General features: G+C 28.2%; 1 protein-coding gene and 1 long non-coding RNA gene across 3 annotated transcripts; both read right to left on the reverse strand.

The window, feature by feature from the left end:
• Positions 1-5,645: 5,645 nt before the first annotated feature.
• On the reverse strand, positions 5,646-14,312 carry LOC122522424 (protein grindelwald). 2 transcript variants are annotated; one of them, XM_043643516.1, is made up of 4 exons: positions 14,065-14,312; positions 7,342-7,431; positions 6,334-6,485; positions 5,646-6,153 (listed from the first exon to the last, which is right to left on the reverse strand). In XM_043643516.1, exons 1-4 carry the CDS (start codon positions 14,276-14,278, stop codon positions 5,866-5,868), a joined length of 744 nt encoding a protein of 247 aa, XP_043499451.1. In that variant the 5' UTR covers positions 14,279-14,312; the 3' UTR covers positions 5,646-5,865. The 2 variants fall into 2 exon arrangements, with proteins under 2 accessions (XP_043499451.1, XP_043499450.1); XM_043643515.1 differs by having other exon boundaries at positions 6,334-6,488.
• A 43-nt stretch (positions 14,313-14,355) lies between these two features.
• Positions 14,356-19,941, reverse strand: LOC122522426. Its single transcript, XR_006305052.1, has 2 exons — positions 19,656-19,941; positions 14,356-14,623 (listed from the first exon to the last, which is right to left on the reverse strand). It is a non-coding gene; the product is annotated as an uncharacterized LOC122522426 (long non-coding RNA).
• Between the last annotated feature and the right edge of the window lie 1,296 nt (positions 19,942-21,237).

Raw genomic sequence — 21,237 nt, forward strand, 5'->3', positions numbered from 1 at the left:
TCTATTTTTTTTTTTAATCAATATAGGTATCGTTTTATTATATTTAAACAATTAATTGAAATGCGTATTGTTGTTTTGGATATATATAAAACAAAAAAAAGAACATTCAATCTCGAAGAGAAATTTTGATCTTTTAATTATAGGCTTAAATAATAATCAAACCATCGACTATACATATCGTTATAATTAAGGTAATGCTTAAAGTGGTATAAATTTAATCGACAAAATATAATAATAAGCTTCGAATGAACGAGTATAATTATGAAATCTTTTTCAATTACATCAAACTGTTCAGCCACGTACTATCCGATTATGAATCCGATAAGATGATAATGATAATACACGTTATGCAATTAGACCAATCCGATTCTTTGGATATATATAAAACAAAAAAAAGAACATTCAATCTCGAAGAGAAATTTTGATCTTTTAATTATAGGATTAAATAATAATCAAACCATCGACTATACATATCGTTATAATTAAGGTAATGCTTAAAGTGGTATAAATTTAATCGACAAAAATATATATAAGCTTCGAATGAACGAGTATAATTATGAATCTTTTTCAATTACATCAAACTGTTCAGCCACGTACTACGCTATGAATCCGATAAGATGATAATGATAATACACGTTTGGCAATTAGACCAATCCGCTTCTTTGGTTCCTGTGATGCGAGTGATACTATATTTACGATAACAATCTCAAACATATCGAACTTAATCTTGATCAACACACACATAGATATTTATTTAAATTGCTTCATTATGCGATTTATATATTGAATAGTTAATTAATTAATTAATTAACGCACAGTCCGATCACATATTACCGTAAGCAGTCAAATCAAAAGTAACTATTTTAAACAAAATGTTTCTAACCGATTACGAATAGAATGCATTAATGGTCTAGATCAATGTTTCTCAATCTGTGATCAGCAGAACAAATGTTAATGGTCATCAAAAAGAGATTATCAAATTTGTTTATATTTATTATAAATTTTTTTTACAATTTTTTTTAATTACGACTAATTTCTTTTTTTTTTTAATTTATCTTTAATACAATCTTTAATACAACGATTTTGTTTAATTTGATAGCAACTTTAGATTTATTACAATATTTTATATATTTGTTCAAAAATTTCATTTGATCGGTGATAAGAAAATGATTGATTGGTCTGCAGTATGCAATGAAATGTGAGAAACACTTGTCTAGATATTTATTAATTAACTTTTACGAATTTAATAAAAGCACAGGGGTATTATAAAATATATATATTATATATATATACACACATGTGTGTGTGTGTGTGTAGGTTTACATGTATATATATAAACCAACGAAACTAAAGACCAAAATTTGTATATATTATATATAAAAATATTGACATTTAATCTTATTCTTAATTATAAAAAGAAAAAAAAAATACGATGCATGCATACGATATAAATATTTATTTAAAATGTTTCTTCAAAGATAATATAATATATATTTATCATAATAATTTTTATGGGGTGGGGGGGGAGAGGCTGGGGAATACTTAATAATAAACACTCGTTATAATAACGTTAGTCGAAGACACGATGGAATTAAAAATCTTTGTAACGTGATTCAAGTACAAGGATAAAAATGCCATGATCAAAAAATGTAAGTACAATACAACAAATTAGGTCTCGAAACCTTGCGCTATTGAAGATATAATAAATTTAACAATTAATATTATTAATAATATCTAATAATAATTATTATAATAATTGTAATATAATGATAATATTCTTAATAATAATAATAATAATAATGATAATAATGATAATAATGATAATAATAATTACAGTAAACATTTGTAATATATCTAATCTGTACAACATATACAAAAAAACAATATTTTTCGACACGTATTTATCATCTGTGATGCAATGTAGTGGTCGAATTATTTACTTTAACAATTAAAGAAGAAGATCAACAATTGCAAGACACGAACATGAGTCAAGATTATTGTTTTTTTTTTTTTTTTTTCTTTTTTTTTTACAAGAACGATTTTCTTCGAAATCGAATAAAAGTGAATAAGTTAATCGTCACGAAACACAACAATCACGATTTGTTTGTAATCGTTTATCCAAAAACTCATGGTTTCAAAATTCTTGCGATCAAGTATCGATCACGTAAGTACAAATTTATACAAAAAGTAAAAGTTCGATCTGGACAAAATCGAACTCGATCGATAAATCACAATGAGAAAAAAACTTGGCACTTATATTAACACTTCGTTTAAACATATTTTTAGATACGCACATATTTGGTGAAACAATTGATTATATTATTCCTCCATTGCTTAAGACAAAATATTGAAATTGAATTTTCTTCGACACCAAAAGATTTCGAATGAATTTTTCCATTAGATAGGAAAAAAATTAATTTCAAGGCATTGCATGGAAGAAATATGATTTATAATATTTTCAATTTGATATTCAATAATCAAGTTCAAAAAAAAAATTCATCCTGTTTTGAACATATTTTTGAACTTTCCCGGTTACGTGATGTTAGAATCGGCATTGATTTGTATCAAATTTAACGAACATTCAAATTTAAGTTCGAGAAAAAATGTTCAAAGTTAAGTATTAATATGTTACTTTTATTTTTTTTTTCCCTTATCAGATAATATTTCGCATGCAAATATTGGAGTCCAAGAGTGTTCAAACAATTTTTATATCTTACGATTAAGTATTGGTGCAAAAAGTATCATATAGAATACTTTGCGTTAAAAAACGTTTATAAAATTGGAAAAAGAAAGAAGGGCACGAAATATTTATCCGGCCATTATCTAAGATTGTCGAACAATTCTTCAAAAAAAAAAAAAAACCAATGAAAACACGATTTATCGGCAAATACTTTTTGTTTTCTCTTTTTTTTTTCCAAAAGTAAAAATCTCATCTCGCACACACGTTTAATCTACTTATTCAAATATTTCTTTAATTATTATTATTAATTAATTCGATCATCACAAATAATTTTCTCAAACGGTTACAATATTAATCGATATTAATTTGTATATCCTAAATTCGACGAGGTTTATATTAATTTTCATTTTTACAACAACGCGATTCTTAAGAATGTAGAACGTTCTTAAGTTAAAAATTAATCTAACACAATCGTTCCATTATTACTTTTTTTTTTTTAATTATTATTAAATCTATACGATATGTGCTGAATGGTGTATTGCTCGTTTGTCACGCGAAATTGAAGTAACTAATTTAGGAATATGATTTTAAACGATAATCCAAAATTTGATCTAACCTTACTTACATTTCTAACATTAAAATCTACTATACAACTTAACATTATTGCTCTTTCATATGCACAATTTTTCATAATACAAATCACTTAAGTACTATTTTCAAAAATATTCTATGAACATTTCAATACGCAAGACAATAAAAATAACTTACAAAAATATAGTAATATAAGATGAAAAAAAAAAAAAAATACGATCAGATCAATGATCGCGTCAATCAATTCTAATCTCTAAACATGAACTCGATAAAATGAAATAATACTAATCGATTTAAAACGATGCAATTTAAATACTAAAATGTACAGATATTTAAAATAATATCATTTAATAAGATTATAATCTATATAATTATAACGTAACTAATTAATTATACAGGGTGTCCTAAAAGTCATAATAAAACTACATTTTTAATCAAGACAATTGAAATAATGGTACTTATACTTTTGAAAGAAAATTTTAACTGCTAATTCATGCATATCATTCATTCATTCATTTGAAATGGAATAATTCAAATAATAAATCTAACAATTTTCTATTATTAAAACGATTAATAGATTTATACTTTTATATTTGTAAGATGACTCTCAGGACACCTAGTGTATAGTATAAATTTAGTGAAAAGAGAGGATTGATGGTAAAGTAATTAAAATATGATTTTCTTTAGCAGCTCGTTACCGAGGAAAATTACTTGGAAAAGTAGAAGAACGAAGTGCTTTTCAGCGATATTCATTCACTTTGTAACTCGTGAAAGGTATAAGGTAAGCGTTAACTTGTTCCAAGAGAATTTCTATTAAAACCTGGTAAGGAGTAGTAGTAGTAGTAGTAGTAGTAGAAGTACGGTCTTAACATAAACTTAAATAGTATTTTAGAATAGATTTTCGAAGGAACGGGATAATGAATTGTTGCTTAAGAAGGATAGAAAGGAAATGTGAACTTAAATATATATATATTTTAATATATGTATATATATATTAAAATATATATGTATAAGTATAGTAAGAGCTGCCAAGGGCAAAATAATATCTTCGTTTCTGGAAGACTATGATCGTCGTTTAAGACGATCAAATGATTCAAACTTCTTAAATCTAATTCTCGAAATATCAATGCGTGTGCAATAATGTGTGTTTTGTGTGTGTGTGTGTGCATGTGCGTTTCTATTTTTGCGTAAATGCGTGAAATTTTTTTTTTTTCAGCTAAATCTCGTTTTAAGTATCTAACACGGACGATGATATCGTGAATAATAGCTTAATTTATTTTCTAAGGACGACAAGAAACTATGACGGAAACGAGAACAATTCTCGCGATTAGATAACAGGGACGTATTCATTTTAAGGCACATTGCGTATAAATTGGAAGTGGGGGGGGGTCTCGTATTTAAAACTTTTTTTTCTCCTTAATAATAATAATAATAATATAAAAGTAAGTTTAATATTTGTTTTTTTTTCTGCTATTTTGATTTTATTATATTGAATGATATAATATCCAAAACGAGAGAATAGTAATGATTAAAATAATATTGTAAAAAAATTGTTTATTAATATAATATATTCCCGGTGAATTAATTCTCGTTTTTGCATAACGAATCTCGTCGTCCTATGCAAAACGTGCACGCACGTTTGCTCCTAAGGCCTTTCATGGACGGAATGGCTGATAAGGAAATATATTCTTATTTTTTTTTTTTTTTCAGAATGATTATTAAAAAAAAAAACTATTGAAACGAAGTTTATCAAAGTAATATCTATGTACTAAGTTATTACAAAACTAATTATCGTTAAGATAATGTTATTAATAATTCGCGAGTTATTTCTATTAAACGAGACTTACGCGAAGGTGTTTGCACTCCTCCGGCGCGATGACGTCACTGAAAAGGACGTCAAAAATGAATATAACATAAATTATTTAAGTCACACAGCCGCTCGGTTCGCTAACGCACGAAAAACGCGTTCGTCCGTTGCTTCTCCATTCTTATTTCTTATCATTTTTTGTTTTTTTTTTTTTTTTTTTTTAAAACGCGTTAGTAGTTTACGTTTATCTGTACATACACATATTTTGTAAGCTTCGTAATACTTAAAAGTATTTATATATTAAAAATGAAGAAGAAGAAAAAGGAAGAAAAATGATCCACACGTGCCGATAATTACAAAAATAGACTACACGAGTCGAATAATTAAGAAAAATTAATCTTACGATTTATCTTATAACATATTATTTAATGATATAAAATAAATCATAAAATATATTATTTTTTTTTGATCGACTCATTGTCAGTCCACTTTGATAAATATTTTTTTCTTTTTTTTTTTTTTTAAGAAGATAGTATAGAAAAAAAGACACCGTTTTTTTTTTTTTAAGAACATCTAGTACCTACATCTTGTCTACTGTTATTTCTATGATTTATTGTGGGGGAAAGAAATAAATTAAAAAAAAAAAAGAAAAGGTTAAATATTTTCTATCGAAAAGTTCGATCGGTAATTATGCATTTTTGCGTTTTGGTATTTTTGTTGTTGTTAAAAAGTAATAACAGGAGGATGAATATTTGTTTTTGTTTGAACATAGATTGTTTGGAGATAATTAAAAGGAACTCTCGCGTTTGGTACGAAGCTGAGCAGCTTCAGGGCTGGGTGTCATGGCAGGATTATCGTAAGCGTAATCTAAAGTTGTATCTTCGCTAGGATGTCTCCTTGAAAGGGGTGTACTAGTTGTATTAGGTGTACTATTGCTGTTTGAATTATCCTCCGAGGAAGATACGGTTGCACTTATCGTCGGCATAGTCAATTTCAAATTATTTTGATTATTGTTCGGATTTTTTACGTTACCATTTTCGACGTCATCCTGTACCTTGTTGTTGTTAGTAGCTTTCTGAAATTTCATCCGATTTGTAAGTAAAGTAATATATTTTCTATTATTTTTAATTTTATTGATTATATTTTAACTTAAATATTTATCTTTTCTATTTCTTTGTTCTTTTTTTTAATTCAATTTTATTAGCTATTTATAATGAATTTTTGTATTTGAAAAAAAAAATATAATTTTACCAACCTTGACCCATTTTTTGGAGAACACGTTACTTATCGCGTTTCCAATTTTGTTGCATCGTACAAAAGTTTTGATTAGTAGAAAAACGATTACCATAATTGCCAAACACGTTAACGTTAATGTAACGCTTAACAAAATACGTAGCCTGTCGACTTCTCCTGAAAAATATTCAAACTGTTACTTATCCGTTCGACGATAAAAAATATTACTATTATATTTTTCTATTTAAAATTCTTATGGAGAGATTATATTTCAGAAAAAAGGAAAATGTAATAATAATACACGCGGAAGTAACAAATTTTCACCTACGAAATCAACGAACCGTTTGTGTTTTCTTTAACGATTAACTCGATTTCGCTTATTCTTTTGATAAGAAATTTTGTATTTCAAGACTTTCACGGAGTATAAAATCTACCATGCGCGTCGGTCGTTTAAGTGAAAGCGATTTTTACTTAACTATAATATACATTGTTTTAAAAGGTATAGTATAAACTAGATAATTAATGTTACCGGAAGAGAACGAGAACGAGAATACGTGACTGTAGCTTTCATTTGCATAAATAAAATCTAGCGGTTGTTAAGAGAACGGAATTCACAGTTATGCTAATTTCTTGATAATGAATTTGTTGCCAGGTTCTACTATAGTTCGATTATTAGATTATTTGATCGATATTACGAATTAGTATTTTGAAGAATAGGATATGCGTTTATTCGATTTGAATTATTTTCGATAATAAAAATTCATATATCAATGAACCGTTCTTTAATTATTTCCAATGACGAATGAACCGTTGTTGTTGTTGTTTTTTTTTTTTTTTAATGAATTTGTTGCTTCGTTAATCAACAAAAATAATTGATTAAGTTTCGAGAAGAAATTTGATTTCGATAAAATGTCGGCATCGAAGTCGTTGAAATCTCCAGACTCGGACGAATCTTATTCGTTGTATTTTATTTGAAAGGTCGAAGGATGACTCAACGACGAATTAGCATTCACCAGAGGTACAAACTTACCTCTGAGCTGATCGTACTGGCTCAGTTCCTCACGGAGGGCGTACTGGTTCAGTTCCTTACGGAGGGCGTACCGTTGATCATAAATATATTCTGAAAAGTAAATAAAATACATGACCAGAATTAATATTAGCCATCTTTTCGTCCTATTTTATTTGTTATTATTCACAAATATCAGTAATATCAGATTCATATATCGTCAATGTTCAACCAAAAGTTAGTAACTTAGAAAGAATAATTTTAAACAAAAAATACAAATTGTTAATGCACATTCGATGATCATTGCAACTGTCAAACTTATGTTCGTGCAATATTTAGTTTGGTATCGAAGTATAAAATGAATCGTCGTTTATTACCGGCGAACTTGGATTCTTGTTTTTTTTTTATCATTCTGAACGTACAATTTATTATTCATATTGACAAACGTTTCCATGCGAAATGAATTCGAAGTAACTAAACACAACAGTTCTTCGAATCAAATCGATACCATTTAATTTACATTACTTGGCATATTTTTCTATAGTTTTTTCTTGGATTTAGATAAAAAAATCCTATATCCTATTATTAGTACGATAATATAAACGTGTATTTAACATCCTAACGCAGATAAAATATATGAAAAAAATATCGACGAAAGAGATAAATGAACGATGAACAAAATGAAACGATCAACCACGAGTGTCAAGTATGTATCCATTCCCCATAAGAAAGGATCTAACATTCTTGCCCTGTCACGTCCCTTGGTAAAGCATTATGATTGATCACCGAGTACCAAAAACGTTTATCTCGAAAGAAAAAGAAAACTTCTACTCTAACTTGATTGGAAGAAAATCTATTCAGCTTTCCTACCTGCAATGTCATCCATAGAACAAGCACCATTAATTAGTAGAAAAATGATCGAAGATTCACAAGAAACGATTTGTCCAATGTTACGATACGACCAAAGAAATATGAAAATGGAATAGGTAATCAACTTTACTTAGAAAATAATATTCAAATAAACAAATAAAGAGAAAATGTTTAATTGGATGATTGAAATTAATTGAGACTCACAATTTCTATAGTTTTTTTTTTACAACACGAGACTCTTGATATTTAGTTGCATATCAAATTAGGGTTAAGGGAACAAATGTTATCAACTTTTAAGCAAAAAGAAAAAAATTGAGATCGAAACTTATTGGGATTCACAATTTCCACAATTTTTCTACATCAGACTCTTGAGTTTAGTTGATCAAAGAATAAAGAAAAAATGGCGTCAGTTAGTTGAATGCGCAAGCGTCCGATGTTTAGACACATTCAGTTCGACTTTAAGTTGCTTCCTAGCAACCTGCTTGCAAACAAAACGTAGAGACGGTCGTTACCTTCTTCGAGTTACTTGGGTAAAAGGCATCGACCGGATCGACCAACCGTTCACTATGTTTCGCGTGAGGAACGCGATGACTATAACCAAGTGAAGACGAATGAGGAGGAGGAAGTAGAGAAATTACTCGGGAAAATCCTGATTTTCTATTCCTTCATGCATAATACTATTGTTTGGAAAGAGTTCTATTGATTTAAACAATACATTCAAAGATAACAAAAGTACTAGAAAATTTAATTGAAGTATTTTCAAATTTATAAACACACACGTCAATTAATAAAAATTTAATTATTATATTCTCTTAAATAAATATATATATATATATCGAATATGTTTATATGAATAGGTAAGAATATTCTGAATAATTCAATACTTGGTTGGTTGGTTTTGTTTAATTTAATTATTAATTTTTTTTAATTGTTTAATTAAATAATTTGTTTAATTTAATTATTATACTTTCTTAAATAAATAAATATATATATATATAGAATATGTTTATATGAATAGGTAAGAATATTCTGAATAATTCAATACTTGGTTGGTTGGTTTTGTTTAATTTAATTATTAATTTTTTTTAATTGTTTAATTAAATAATTGGTTTAATTTAATTATTATACTTTCTTAAATAAATAAATATATATATATCGAATATGTTTATATGAATAGGTAAGAATATTCTGAATAATTCAATACTTGGTTGTATTGGTTGGTTTTGTTGGTTGATTACTTGCTCGACAAGTCTCTGCTATCAAGGAGTAAGAGAAATACCTTAACGTGTAGTAGCATTTATACAATAAAAATCGATTTGGAAGGTAGTTTGAGATAACGCGTAATACTCTAGTATATATCTAATAGTATATAAAAGTATATAAGTGACTCATTGGACTCGCGATTACTTCGTTCGTTAATATATATCATATAATATATATCTACATACTTATCTTTTTCTTTTCTAAACTGATGTAGAAAGAAAAAGTAAACTAGGTCGACATTGGCATAATCGTTGTTCAAACGTATTACTCAGGTTCGTTATAAAAGATTATCCTAAAGTTTTGAAGCTAACCAAAAATTCTTTGATCATTTATTTTGAATTTATTACAGGAATTTTATTTTTTTTTTTACAAAACTACGAGTCTAGGAATGTATTTTATAAACTTGAAAAACATTTCCAACTATTGCGAATTTTTTGGAATTATAATAAAAATCGAATATTGTAATAAAAATTGTAAATTTAAATCGAACTTATCATCGAAGGCAAGAAATTTGTATTAGTAAGACGAATAATGATAGAGAAATGTTTGATTAGGAAATACATATGTATTTGCTGGCTCGTAATTGGTCGTTAAGAGATACCTGCTTGTGTTAATACATTATGTCAACTTTATGTACGACACCTGACGCAATAATCCGTCCTTCTCCTCGTCCTCCTCCTCCTCCTCTCTGTCTATTTTTTTTTTTTTACGAAAGTATCGAATATCTCTTAAAGATCAAATATTTCAATTTGAATTACCTTATGCTTTAAGGTACAAAGATACAAAGGGAATTCTTCTTCGATGTGGAAGTCTCGATTGAAAAGAGGAAACGATCACACTAGAAAAAGTTTACCCTCTAGACTTTTGCCTTCGCGAACAAAAGGACGAAGCTGTTAAAGAACAGGGCCGTATTTATTCTTACTTGAATTTCGTGCAACCTTTGAGATATATCTTCCAAACGAAACACGTACAAAAAAAAATGATATTAAAAAATAATAAGACCCATGAAAACAAATAAATAAATGAAGACAAAAAAAACGTATGAATTTGATTAACCAAAAAAAAAAAAAGAAAAAATCCCAGGAAAAAATTATAACGAATATATAAAAAACGTATTAATTTGATTAACTGAAATCACAGCGAAGACAAAAACAAATTAATAAATAAATGAATAATTATATAAATAATAATATAATAAAATAATATATTAAATAAAAAATAATATAATTAAATAATAATAAATTAAAAAAAATTAAAAATAATTATTAAATAATAATAAAAAAAAATAATATAATAAAATGTCGAGACGAATTTAAATTAATCGAAATTAAGTTCGGACAAAAATTACAAAAAAAAATGAAAAAAAAACAAAAAATACATAAAAAAGATCTGCAATAAATAAAAAACAAAATAAATTTGAAACGATTAAAAAATATATTTGTTTTTAGTGCACACACATAATCGTGCAGTGCTTAAAAGAAGGTTCGTAAAAGTACGAATGCGGTCCTGATTTGGTCGAGAGGCAGCAAAAGGAAAAGGAGGAGGAGAATAAAAATGAAAATGTAGATGAGGAGAAAGGTGGAGGAGAAGAAGAAGAAGAAGAAGAAGAAGAAGGAGGAGGAGGAGGTTCTTTGCAAAGACGCAACGAGAAGGAAACGTAATCGGAGGCAAGGTGTAACGCGAGATGCTGAATAAAAGGGGCCCAGCAGGAAAGTGTTGTGGGGAAGGGGGGGGGCTCCTTCGGCTTGCTCCCACGAAACTCAATACATACAATTTTTAAATTACCTAGATCATCCCTCTTCTTCAAGCAAAAGAGAATAGTTGGTGGGAGAGGGGGCGGGGGTTTGAGGGGAAGTTGAAAGAATTTTTTCAAGAAGGTGTCGGTAATGTTGGCTTTTAATACTTAACAGATACGAGGGTAATTTCTATCTTTCTTACCGCACGATTGAAAGAAAATAACATTAGATTTTTATCTGACATAAAAAGAACATGAAAATAAAAATTAAAAATTTTTTTTTTTTTTTTGAAGCTGTACATGTTACCGTGGGTAACCGGAAAAAAATGAAAAATGGAGTTAGGCCACTTTCAAAATAAACGGCTCAAATATATTCAATACTCGACTATAAAATAATATATCAAGATTTGTTATTATCACAATTTAATTCTTATTATCATATATAAATACATATTTTCAACATTATTATTATATATCATAATATTAATTTATTTAAATAAATTTTGTTTTTCTCTATCTCAGATTTCAAACAACAACAATAAAATTGATGCGTGTTTTTAGAAAGAAGAAAGAAGACTGGAGGAGGAGGAGACTTTCTTTTTTTTTTTTAAAAAAGGGAAAGAAAGAAGATTCCTCCCGAGGAGACGAAGATGCCAAAGAGAGAGAAAAAAAAAAGGAGGTATATAGAAGCCGGTGAGTCATCAAGCTGGTTCGTGGGAAGCCAACGGGGACGGTCAGGTGCAAAGTCAATGGACGCGGTCCTCGTCGAGAGTATAGGACGCTCTCGTCGAGCGTATATATGCGTTCCGGTGAAGATTTGCGGAAAGCAGGTAGTAACCGGACAGGAATAAAATTATTTCTGTGTCACGCTATTGGACATCACATTTTAATATATATTATCTATTTTGTATTCTTTTTTATGTTCTTTCCTTTTTGTTTATTTTTTCTTTCTTTTTTTTCTTTACGGTTCTATTATTTTTTAGGTCATACGAAGTTGTATTTTAAATATCAATAGGATTACATAACTTTATCCTAACTTTCTATATATATATATATATACACTCGTAGAGAGTCCTCGAAGAATCGCATATCAATTTTGTTCTTTGTTTTTTTTTGTAGAATTTAATATCTTTGAAGATTTTTATTTGATACGTTAATTAATTTTTCTTGGAAGATCGAATTTTTATTTTATAATACCGAGGTCATCTGTCGATTTTTAAATTGCGTATATTTTTGTAAATTCATCGAAAAAAATTCCGAGGTTAAGAGTGTTTTCTTTTTTTTTTTTTTAATTTTAAACGAAATTTATACGATAACAATACATGTTTATCGATACTCATTGGTCGGAATTTAATATACAAGCGAATAAGATCGAAAATGATAATTCTGCTATTATATTTCACATCGTATAATGCACTGAAATATGATCTAACATAACAACTAATTGCGACGAACTAAGAAATCAATTTCTTTGGGAAAAATATTTATCATATTGACATCGAAGTTTGTTCAGTTTGTAAATGACAAAATTTATCATCGAGTTTTATCTTGAAATTCGTACAGAAATAAAAATAATTAATTTCTTTAAAAGAAAAAAAACAGAATTGATTGCATTGAATCTCTCGCGTTTTTCGAAAATTTTTTAAAAAAACGATACGTCTTATTTTACAATTTATGGAATAATAATGGTAACAATGAATTAATATTCGTCATATATATATATATATAGATGAACATTTAGAAATAAAAAAAATAATTTTATCTACTTGAATATCACCTGATCAAACATTCGACGCGATCGTGAGTTAATTTTTATTTGTCTTATTTTACGTGCGCGCATTAATAAAAAAAAAAAAAAAAAAATAAAAGTACAAAATAAATGTTCTACGGATAAAAATTGTTATCAAAGTTTAATCTTTGTAAAATTAGCGAATTGAAATTATGCGTAAGATCTATTTCTGTGAATTGTTTATTAAAGTGCATGTGTACTATCTTTACTCGTGAGGTAGTAAATTCATCGTGAGCCACGGTAAACTGGTTTTTCATTCATAAAATGATGGCGCGGAGGAAAACGTTGGCGTCGTCGTCTTTTCTAGGAAATTATTGTAACTTGTGTCGTAATCTTGTCTTACGTACGGAACGAGAATAACTAACTTGTTTCCTTCGCTTTAACTAATATATTCAAAAAGTTTATATCTCAGGTATACGACTATAAAAAAGTACATTCCTACTCGCGAATAAATATTACAAAATATTTTAAAGTAGAGTTAACAAAATTGTGTTATTTAGTAAGTATGAGAATGCATTTTCTTAGAACGTTATTTTAAATATAAGAAGAAGAAGAAAAAGAAAAAAAAAAGTAATTTGTGTCGATTTGCAAACGTAGGAACGTGACTCAAATTTGTTTAGGTCTCATTGAAAAGAGTCCTGTTAGAGTAGAATGTATTCTTAAAGAAAACCTGTATCGTTGAATACAGAAACCTAACGTCAAGGTTTAAATTCTCTCTTTTCCTCTCCCGTCTTCTCCATAGCAGGTCCCTAAGGGTAATATTTATCCGACAGAAGAGAAGGGAAAGGATCCCATCCCTTTTAAAAGGACCACCTATGTATTTCGTTAGGATTTTATCCAAACCTTGCACGAACACTCAAAGTTTCCTCTTAACAGAAAAGAAAGGAAGGCCCAGTAAAAAGGTAAAAAAGAAAAAAGAAGATAGAAAAATGCATTAGAAACTTTGAAAAGAAAATTTATGATCCATTTCAAAAGAACCTCTAATAATTGGCCGCATTCTAACCAATCTCGTAGTAAAATTTCAGGTAGATTTTGTTCTTCTATTTTTCACGAATATATATAACAAAGAACCATCATTCTTTTTTCTTACCTTGACAATCTCTCCGACAATCTTCAGGTTGATGATTATGATCGTCTGGGTTACAAATGGTCGAGCATGGTCTGCATAAAGTATCGACTGCACTACAATATTCCAAACTTGTGCAATATAACGTGCCGCATTTAGTTGCATTTAAATTTAATCCAATTACCATTGAACTCAATATACAGAGTTCGAAAATAATTATTGTCGAAAAGTGAGACATGATTTTTTCTTCTTTCTCTTTCTCTTTTTTTTTTTTTTTTTACGTTTTATTTTTATATTTCTCGTTCTTTCTTTTTCTTTTGATACTTTTCTCTGTCTCTTTAAGAAATAGTTTTGATTGTCAAAGTTTTCTTTTGAAAATCACGGCGGTCGGCTAAGAATGTTAGAATTTCTGTGATGATCCTCGAATCGTTCTCTCTCACTATCGATCTTGGTAACGTCAAAGCTCGACATTATGGGCTTCGTTTCACGCTCGAACGAGTATTCCTCGCGGTCATCTTAGATGTCCTTTAACGGTACAATAACGGAATCTTTCCAGGAGGGTCCATGGACCTATTGATGGACGCTGGAAAGTATAAGAAGAAAGAAAATTCATTCGCATGAACGAATTAACGGAACTCGTCTAATATCGATCCAGTCAAACGATTATCATCGGTTGCCATTTATTCGGATCGGTTGTTTTTAAACAATTTTTTTTTTTTAATAAATCATTAATACTTATTATAAACCCATCAATTCATTCAATTATTAATATAAATTGCTATATGTTATTATCGTTTTTAATAATTTGTAATTAATATCTTAAATGTATCGTAAAAAGATTATCATCGGTTGCCATTTATTCGGATCGGTTTTTTTAAACAATTTTTTTTTTTAATAAATCATTAATACTTATTATAAACCCATCAATTTATTCAATTATTAATATAAATTGCTATATGTTATTAGCGTTTTTAATAATTTGTAATTAATATCTTAAATGTATCGTAAAAAGATTATCATCGGTTGCCATTTATTCGGATCGGTTGTTTTTAAACAATTTTTTTTTTCAAATAAATCATTAATACTTATTATAAACCCATCAATTTATTCAATTATTAATATAAATTGCTATATGTTATTAGCGTTTTTAATAATTTGTTATTATTATCTTAAATGTATCGTAAAAAGATTATCATCGGTTGCCATTTATTCGGATCGGTTGTCTTTAAACAATTTTTTTTTTTCAAATAAATCATTAATACTTATTATAAACCCATCAATTCATTCAATTATTAATATAAATTGCTATATGTTATTAGCGTTTTTAATAATTTGTAATTATTATCTTAAATGTATCGTAAAACTTTTTTTTTATTGGTATTAGAAAATAAATACGTAACGCAATTAAATATTTTTTTACGTATGTAATAAATTGATCTTGATAATTGCAATTTATTAAATTTATTGGACTATATTTTCTCTTTATTTTTTATCGCGATATGAAAAACGAATTTATATAGTTACGTATAGAAATATGTATAATATATATATACATATATAATGCATATTTTATATTATATCAACAACGCTCGAATAACAAATAATGTATATTTGTTCATAATTCACACGCGAATGACTCACACTTGAACAACGTTGAAAAAAATCTAACTTTATCTTTACCTTCTCTTTAAAATTCCATTACGAAATAAGACAAGAAATTGAACGAGAATAAAGTAATCGATTTTGAATCATCGCTAATCAAGGACACATATCGAACGGAAAATCAAATAAGAATATTTTTGAGTTAACAAAAATCAAATTCTAAAGTTCAACCTTTTTACAAACCGAATTAACTCTTTAAGCTGATTTTTCTACTAAATCATTGAATATTATATACAAAAAAAAGTACTGACCTAGAATTAAAAACCTTTAATGGGTCAATAATTTTACGAACAACTTTCAATTAATTGTAAATTACAAAAAAATAATTAAACATATAATATAATTGGTCAGTGTTATATATCGATACAAAACACAATATAAAAATGCGAAATTTTTTTTTATGTATTTTTTGTAGAATATTATAAATAAATAGAATAAAATTTTATAATAAAAAATCAAAATGTTTGCATATATGATTTAAGGAAAATTAGATTAAAAATCGATTATTTCTCGTTAAATTCAACAATTTTGAAATGGGACTGTACACATTCGTTCCACCTAACATGATTGTACTTTTCCAACGGTATAAACGTAGCCATACACGTGTAAAGTTTGTCGTTAAATACACGTATATGTACAAGTATGTATACGTGTTTTATGCGTCGAAGACGAAAACGTAAATTCATCAGAAACGAAGGACGAAAATGAAACGAATGAAACGGAAGTTGAGTTTCGAGCAGATCTCGTACGATCGGCATGAATGATTATGCGAGCGTGCAAGTGGTACGTATCGATTACGTAACGATTCGTAACTTTGTGTTGAAGTTACGATAAGAATTCGTATCGTTCATTTTCTATTTTTTTCTTTCTGAATTTTGTTTCGTTATTTCCGAACGAATTTTCGACGATGATTTTTATGCTCGGTAAAAAATTTAGAATAAAATTACTAATTGATCAATTATATATATATATATAAAATTTATTTCGAAATTAAATAATAAAAATTTTAAAAATTTAATAAAAATAAAATAAAAAATTAAAAATTTTTATTCGAAACAACAAAATTTCATCGATTATCAATCAAAAAATCGTGTAAAAGATTTTCAAATCGATCGATCGTTTATTTTTTGTTGATCTTTTCCTTAAAATTATGTTTTGTTTCCTTTTTTTTTTTTATGACAGGAAATCCCGTATAATTCAGATGGAAGATAACATTGTGTCTTCGTTTATACGGTAAAAGAAGAATAATCGTAAGAAAATAAGCTCATTTGCAAGGAATAGAATGATGTGTGAACGGAACACGGTAACTCGTACAAAACCGTGTTCCAAACGAGAATGATAACAAGAAACTCGTTCATTATCTATCAGACCGTTTCTACGTTAGCCGAGACAAAGCACCAGACATGTGGTAAACGGGACGACGATGACGCTCGTGTAATATCGAAAATTAATCTTCCGTTTTTCTACGACTTCGTGTGTTATCATTGACGTACGAATTCTTGCCAACGGATTTTTTCTAATTTAATTTATTTTTAAACAACGAGCAACAAAAAAAAGAACATTTCAATAATAAAATGAATTATTCAAGTTATAACAAAGCCAAAAAGAAATTTATTATATTCATTTAAGAAATTTTGTAAATAATTAATATTGCAAATATTTGAAGTATTTTTGAAAAACACACAATTGTACTTAATTAGATTTTGATTAGGTTATATTAGTTAGTTAGAATACTTGTATTACGTCGTACTATCATTGTCAAGAAGTTGGAATGTGTGTTGTACCTGGCACCAAGATGTAACGGTGTGCAACGTGCACGTTAGCACGAGTACAACGTGCAATAGTTAGATATATGTAGAGAAAAATAAAAATATCTATAGTTATCGTTAGGTACTCAACTCTCTAATGACCGGAAACCGAGTATGCGCGCTCGTGCACGCGAGTATCGTCCGGTCTCTCTCTCTCTCTCTCGTTCTGTCTCTACATATTTACCAATGTATCATTCTTTTTTATCTATGTTAACGTTCATAGCTTTCTATGTATGTTTGCGTAAAGTCAGAATATGTCTGAGAAAAACCACGATCTTTCTGATTCTCTTACTTTTGAATCATTTTCTTTTTCCTTTTGCATAAGGATGTTCCTTTAGATCTTAGTAAAATAGTTTACTAAATCAAAGCAAAATCTGATATATTATTTTTCCTATTTATGTGTTATACCAATGATGTAATTGATTACGATTTTTATTGGATGTTTAATTTTCAACAATATTGTTTTTTAATTTGTTTGAAAAATCTTCAGGAACTTTCTAAACAATTACGGTCTGAATATTGGTTCGCAATCAAATCTTGAAGTTAAGTTTATTACATTGTTATTAATTTTCATGTTTCAAATATAAGAGTATATTTTTAGAATTTTTTTTCTTTTTTTATAAAAAATCTGAGCAAAATTTCTGTATAAATTCATTGTTTTTCTTTGTCTTGAGCGTATTGTCAAAGAAATACGTTTAATCTATTCGATATTATTTTCAAATGATATTGAAATAAACAAGATCTTTTTGGATTGGATCGTCTGTTCGATTTGCGGTTCAAGAAACGAGTTTGTTCGATATCGAAAGGAGATTGGTTTGAAGTCAGAAGGCGTAGGTAGCGCACGAGCGGTGAAACGCCGGAGGAATGTTGTCCAACTGGTTTCGAACGTTTTGTGAGTTCGAGAGAGAAAATTGAAGAAGAAGAAGAAGAAGAAGAAGAACTAGCAAAAGAGGAGTTTGCTACGTAGGGTACCGTGCTATTCATCTACGTAAATAAGTATTTATATATGCATATATATATATATAAATATACAAAACGTTTCTTGTTAATGTCACGCGTTTTTACTTTTTACGAACAAAGTTCATAAAATAATAATAATTTAACTTGCTATCTTTCTGTAATTACGTATACAAATAAATGACCTTTACAAAATTTTTAACCATAAATTATTAGGCTCTCGTTGACTTTATCGATTGACTCACGCGTTAATTAAAATAAAATATTTTGTTGTCGTAGTAAAATAATTTATTGTTAAAATTTTTATTGTAAAATGTTTAATATTGTAAAATGTTTATTGTAAAAAAAATGTTTATTATAAAATTTTAATATTAATGTAGTAAAAAGCTCGAATGATTTATTAATACAATCAAAATTAAAAAAAAAAAGAAAAATTATGAAAAAAAAATCAATTATTTTGAACATAATTGAAATTTCTATGCACATAATCATTTAACATATGGCAACCGAGAATTTTCTTTCTTTCTTTCTCTCTCCTCTCCTCTCTCTATCTCTTTGTATCTTTCTCTTTCTACCTACTTCATAAGAATCTATAGTGTGTACAATCCGGATGACATCGTCTTGTAGAAAGTTGCGTTCCATTAGTACAGTCCGGTCACCCACGCGTTATTCTACGTGTGCTTTCGCCGTGAAAAATGGCGCGCTTTTTAAACTATCAAACAATGTCCTTGAAAGCATAAAAACCCTTTCCAAGTTATTCCCGATTTTTTAATCAACATAATTAAGCGAATACAAGACTCGATTAAATAAATAAAGAATGAAAAGCAACGAATGATGAGTTTAACCATTGCACTTTAAAGTTCAAAGTTCAACGTCAGGCAAAAGGAAGACAGATTGCTAGATTAGAAGGAATGAGAGAGAGAGAGAGAAAGAGAGAAAGATAGCAGACGTGCTGCTTGATCCACGCATCGAAATCTTCGAGAATCGTTCTTTTTTTATCAACATGGCGGATCAGTGATTCGCCACACGGAAGATTTTCATTTCATATATTATTTCGATTTAAATATAATATTTATAAATATATATTTATAAAATATAAACATTTTTTCTTTTTTCTTATTCGTAGATTATTTCCTATACGTATATTACACTTTTAAATTTAATACGATAAATTACAATAATACTTACCAATATAATATAAACAAATGTTTCGTTTTATTCGTATATCCTTTCTATAAAGGAATTTGATACATGATCACGTTCACGATCACACACTGGTACACAATGAAAAAAATAAAAAATAGACAAACGAGAATACTAAAAAAAGTCGAATCGATAAATCGAAGAAAAGAAAAGAAAAGAAAAGAAAAGATGATAAAAAATAGTGAAACAGGTAATTCACGCTAATTTTGAGAAACACGACAAACGAAGAAGACAATCCTTCGAGACACCTGCTACGATATCGACTTCCTGCGCTCGACTGTCGATCGTAAAGAGGAGAACCTAATGGCAAGTCCTCGGGTTGTTCGATCCCCACCTCGGAAAGTCAGCTCGACCACAACACTTTTCTCTCTCTCTCTTTCTCTCTCTCTCTCTCTCTCTCTTTTTCTACGACCAGTTGTTTGTTCCCAGTGTGCTGAAGAGCACCTGCCCCCTTCCGCCAACAGCCATACTCTTTTCTTTCTTTTTCCCACTCTCTTTCCTTCTTTCTCTTTCTTTCGTTTTAGCCTAATCACCCCCACCATGTTACACGCTCGTTACTTGACGTTTACCTGTTGCCAGCCTGCGCGCGCAAGTCCGCGGTTTTCCACGTTTCTTTTAACACACGAGTGTTGCTTCTAAAGTTCTTGTTAGTTTTTATTTATTATACAGTAAACGAATTCGAATTTACGCGATTGTTTATTATTTTATCGTTAATCGTTCATATTTTGATTGATGATCGAATAAAATATCATTTATTAAGCTATTAAGGATTAAATGAAATAGAAAATCAAACGTAGATCCGTTGAAATTGTAGACCTGAAACAGATACTAAAAAATATTAAACATTTTGTTAATAGAAATCTTTAAAATCTCTGATACATTCAACTAATATTTGAAGTTAGGATATTTGTCTATTAATTATTTTTAATAATTATATTTCATATTTTATATATTTATGTGTGTTCCTTCAGAAATGCATTTATACATATAGTTTAAAAGAAAGCCATTTAAAATGATCAAATAGAAGAAAAGCAAATCAGTTAAATCCAACGATGATCACCTATAACAAAAAAAAAAAATATTAATCATACAATCAATAAACACGAGCCTAAAATACAAGTCGCCAAATTAGCAGATGCACTTTTAAATTTAATTCTTTATTCTTTTTATCAAATCTCTATTTCAAGTTGCATAAAATTAAATATAAACGCGTGATTTTATATGTTGTAATATATAATAATTAAGAAATTGGAAAAGCTTCAAATATTACGCGTTAAAAAAAAAAAATAAAATCTACTTGAATAAATGTGTGTAGGTATTAATTTTTAATACCGCGTTCTTTACAAAAAATAATTCCAAATACAATAATATTCTATAAAAGTTAAAAATTTTTAACAAACGTTAATTAAGTTTAATATCTAAGAAAACGAGAATCTAAATAAGTTTTAACTCTATTAACTAACAAAAAACTAGTGCATCTTTTGAACGATTCAAGGATGAGTTTGGCGTAACAAGGAGATGGAATGGTCCATCATCTCCAATTACAACTATAAATTATTGACGAGCA

Source organism: Polistes fuscatus, unplaced genomic scaffold (genome assembly GCF_010416935.1).
Source record: "Polistes fuscatus isolate 324 unplaced genomic scaffold, CU_Pfus_HIC Scaffold5, whole genome shotgun sequence".
NCBI classification, from domain to species: domain Eukaryota; kingdom Metazoa; phylum Arthropoda; class Insecta; order Hymenoptera; family Vespidae; genus Polistes; species Polistes fuscatus.

Coding starts and splice junctions, on each gene's coding strand:
- LOC122522424 (XM_043643515.1), bottom strand. CDS start 14,278: ATGTCTCACTTTTCGACAATAATTATTTTCGAACTCTGTATATTGAGT. Junction 7,432..14,064: donor TTGTCGGAGAGATTGTCAAG/GTAAGAAAAAAG, acceptor TTTACTTTTCAG/AATATATTTATGATCAACGG. Junction 6,154..6,333: donor TCTCCAAAAAATGGGTCAAG/GTTGGTAAAATT, acceptor ATGAAATTTCAG/AAAGCTACTAACAACAACAA.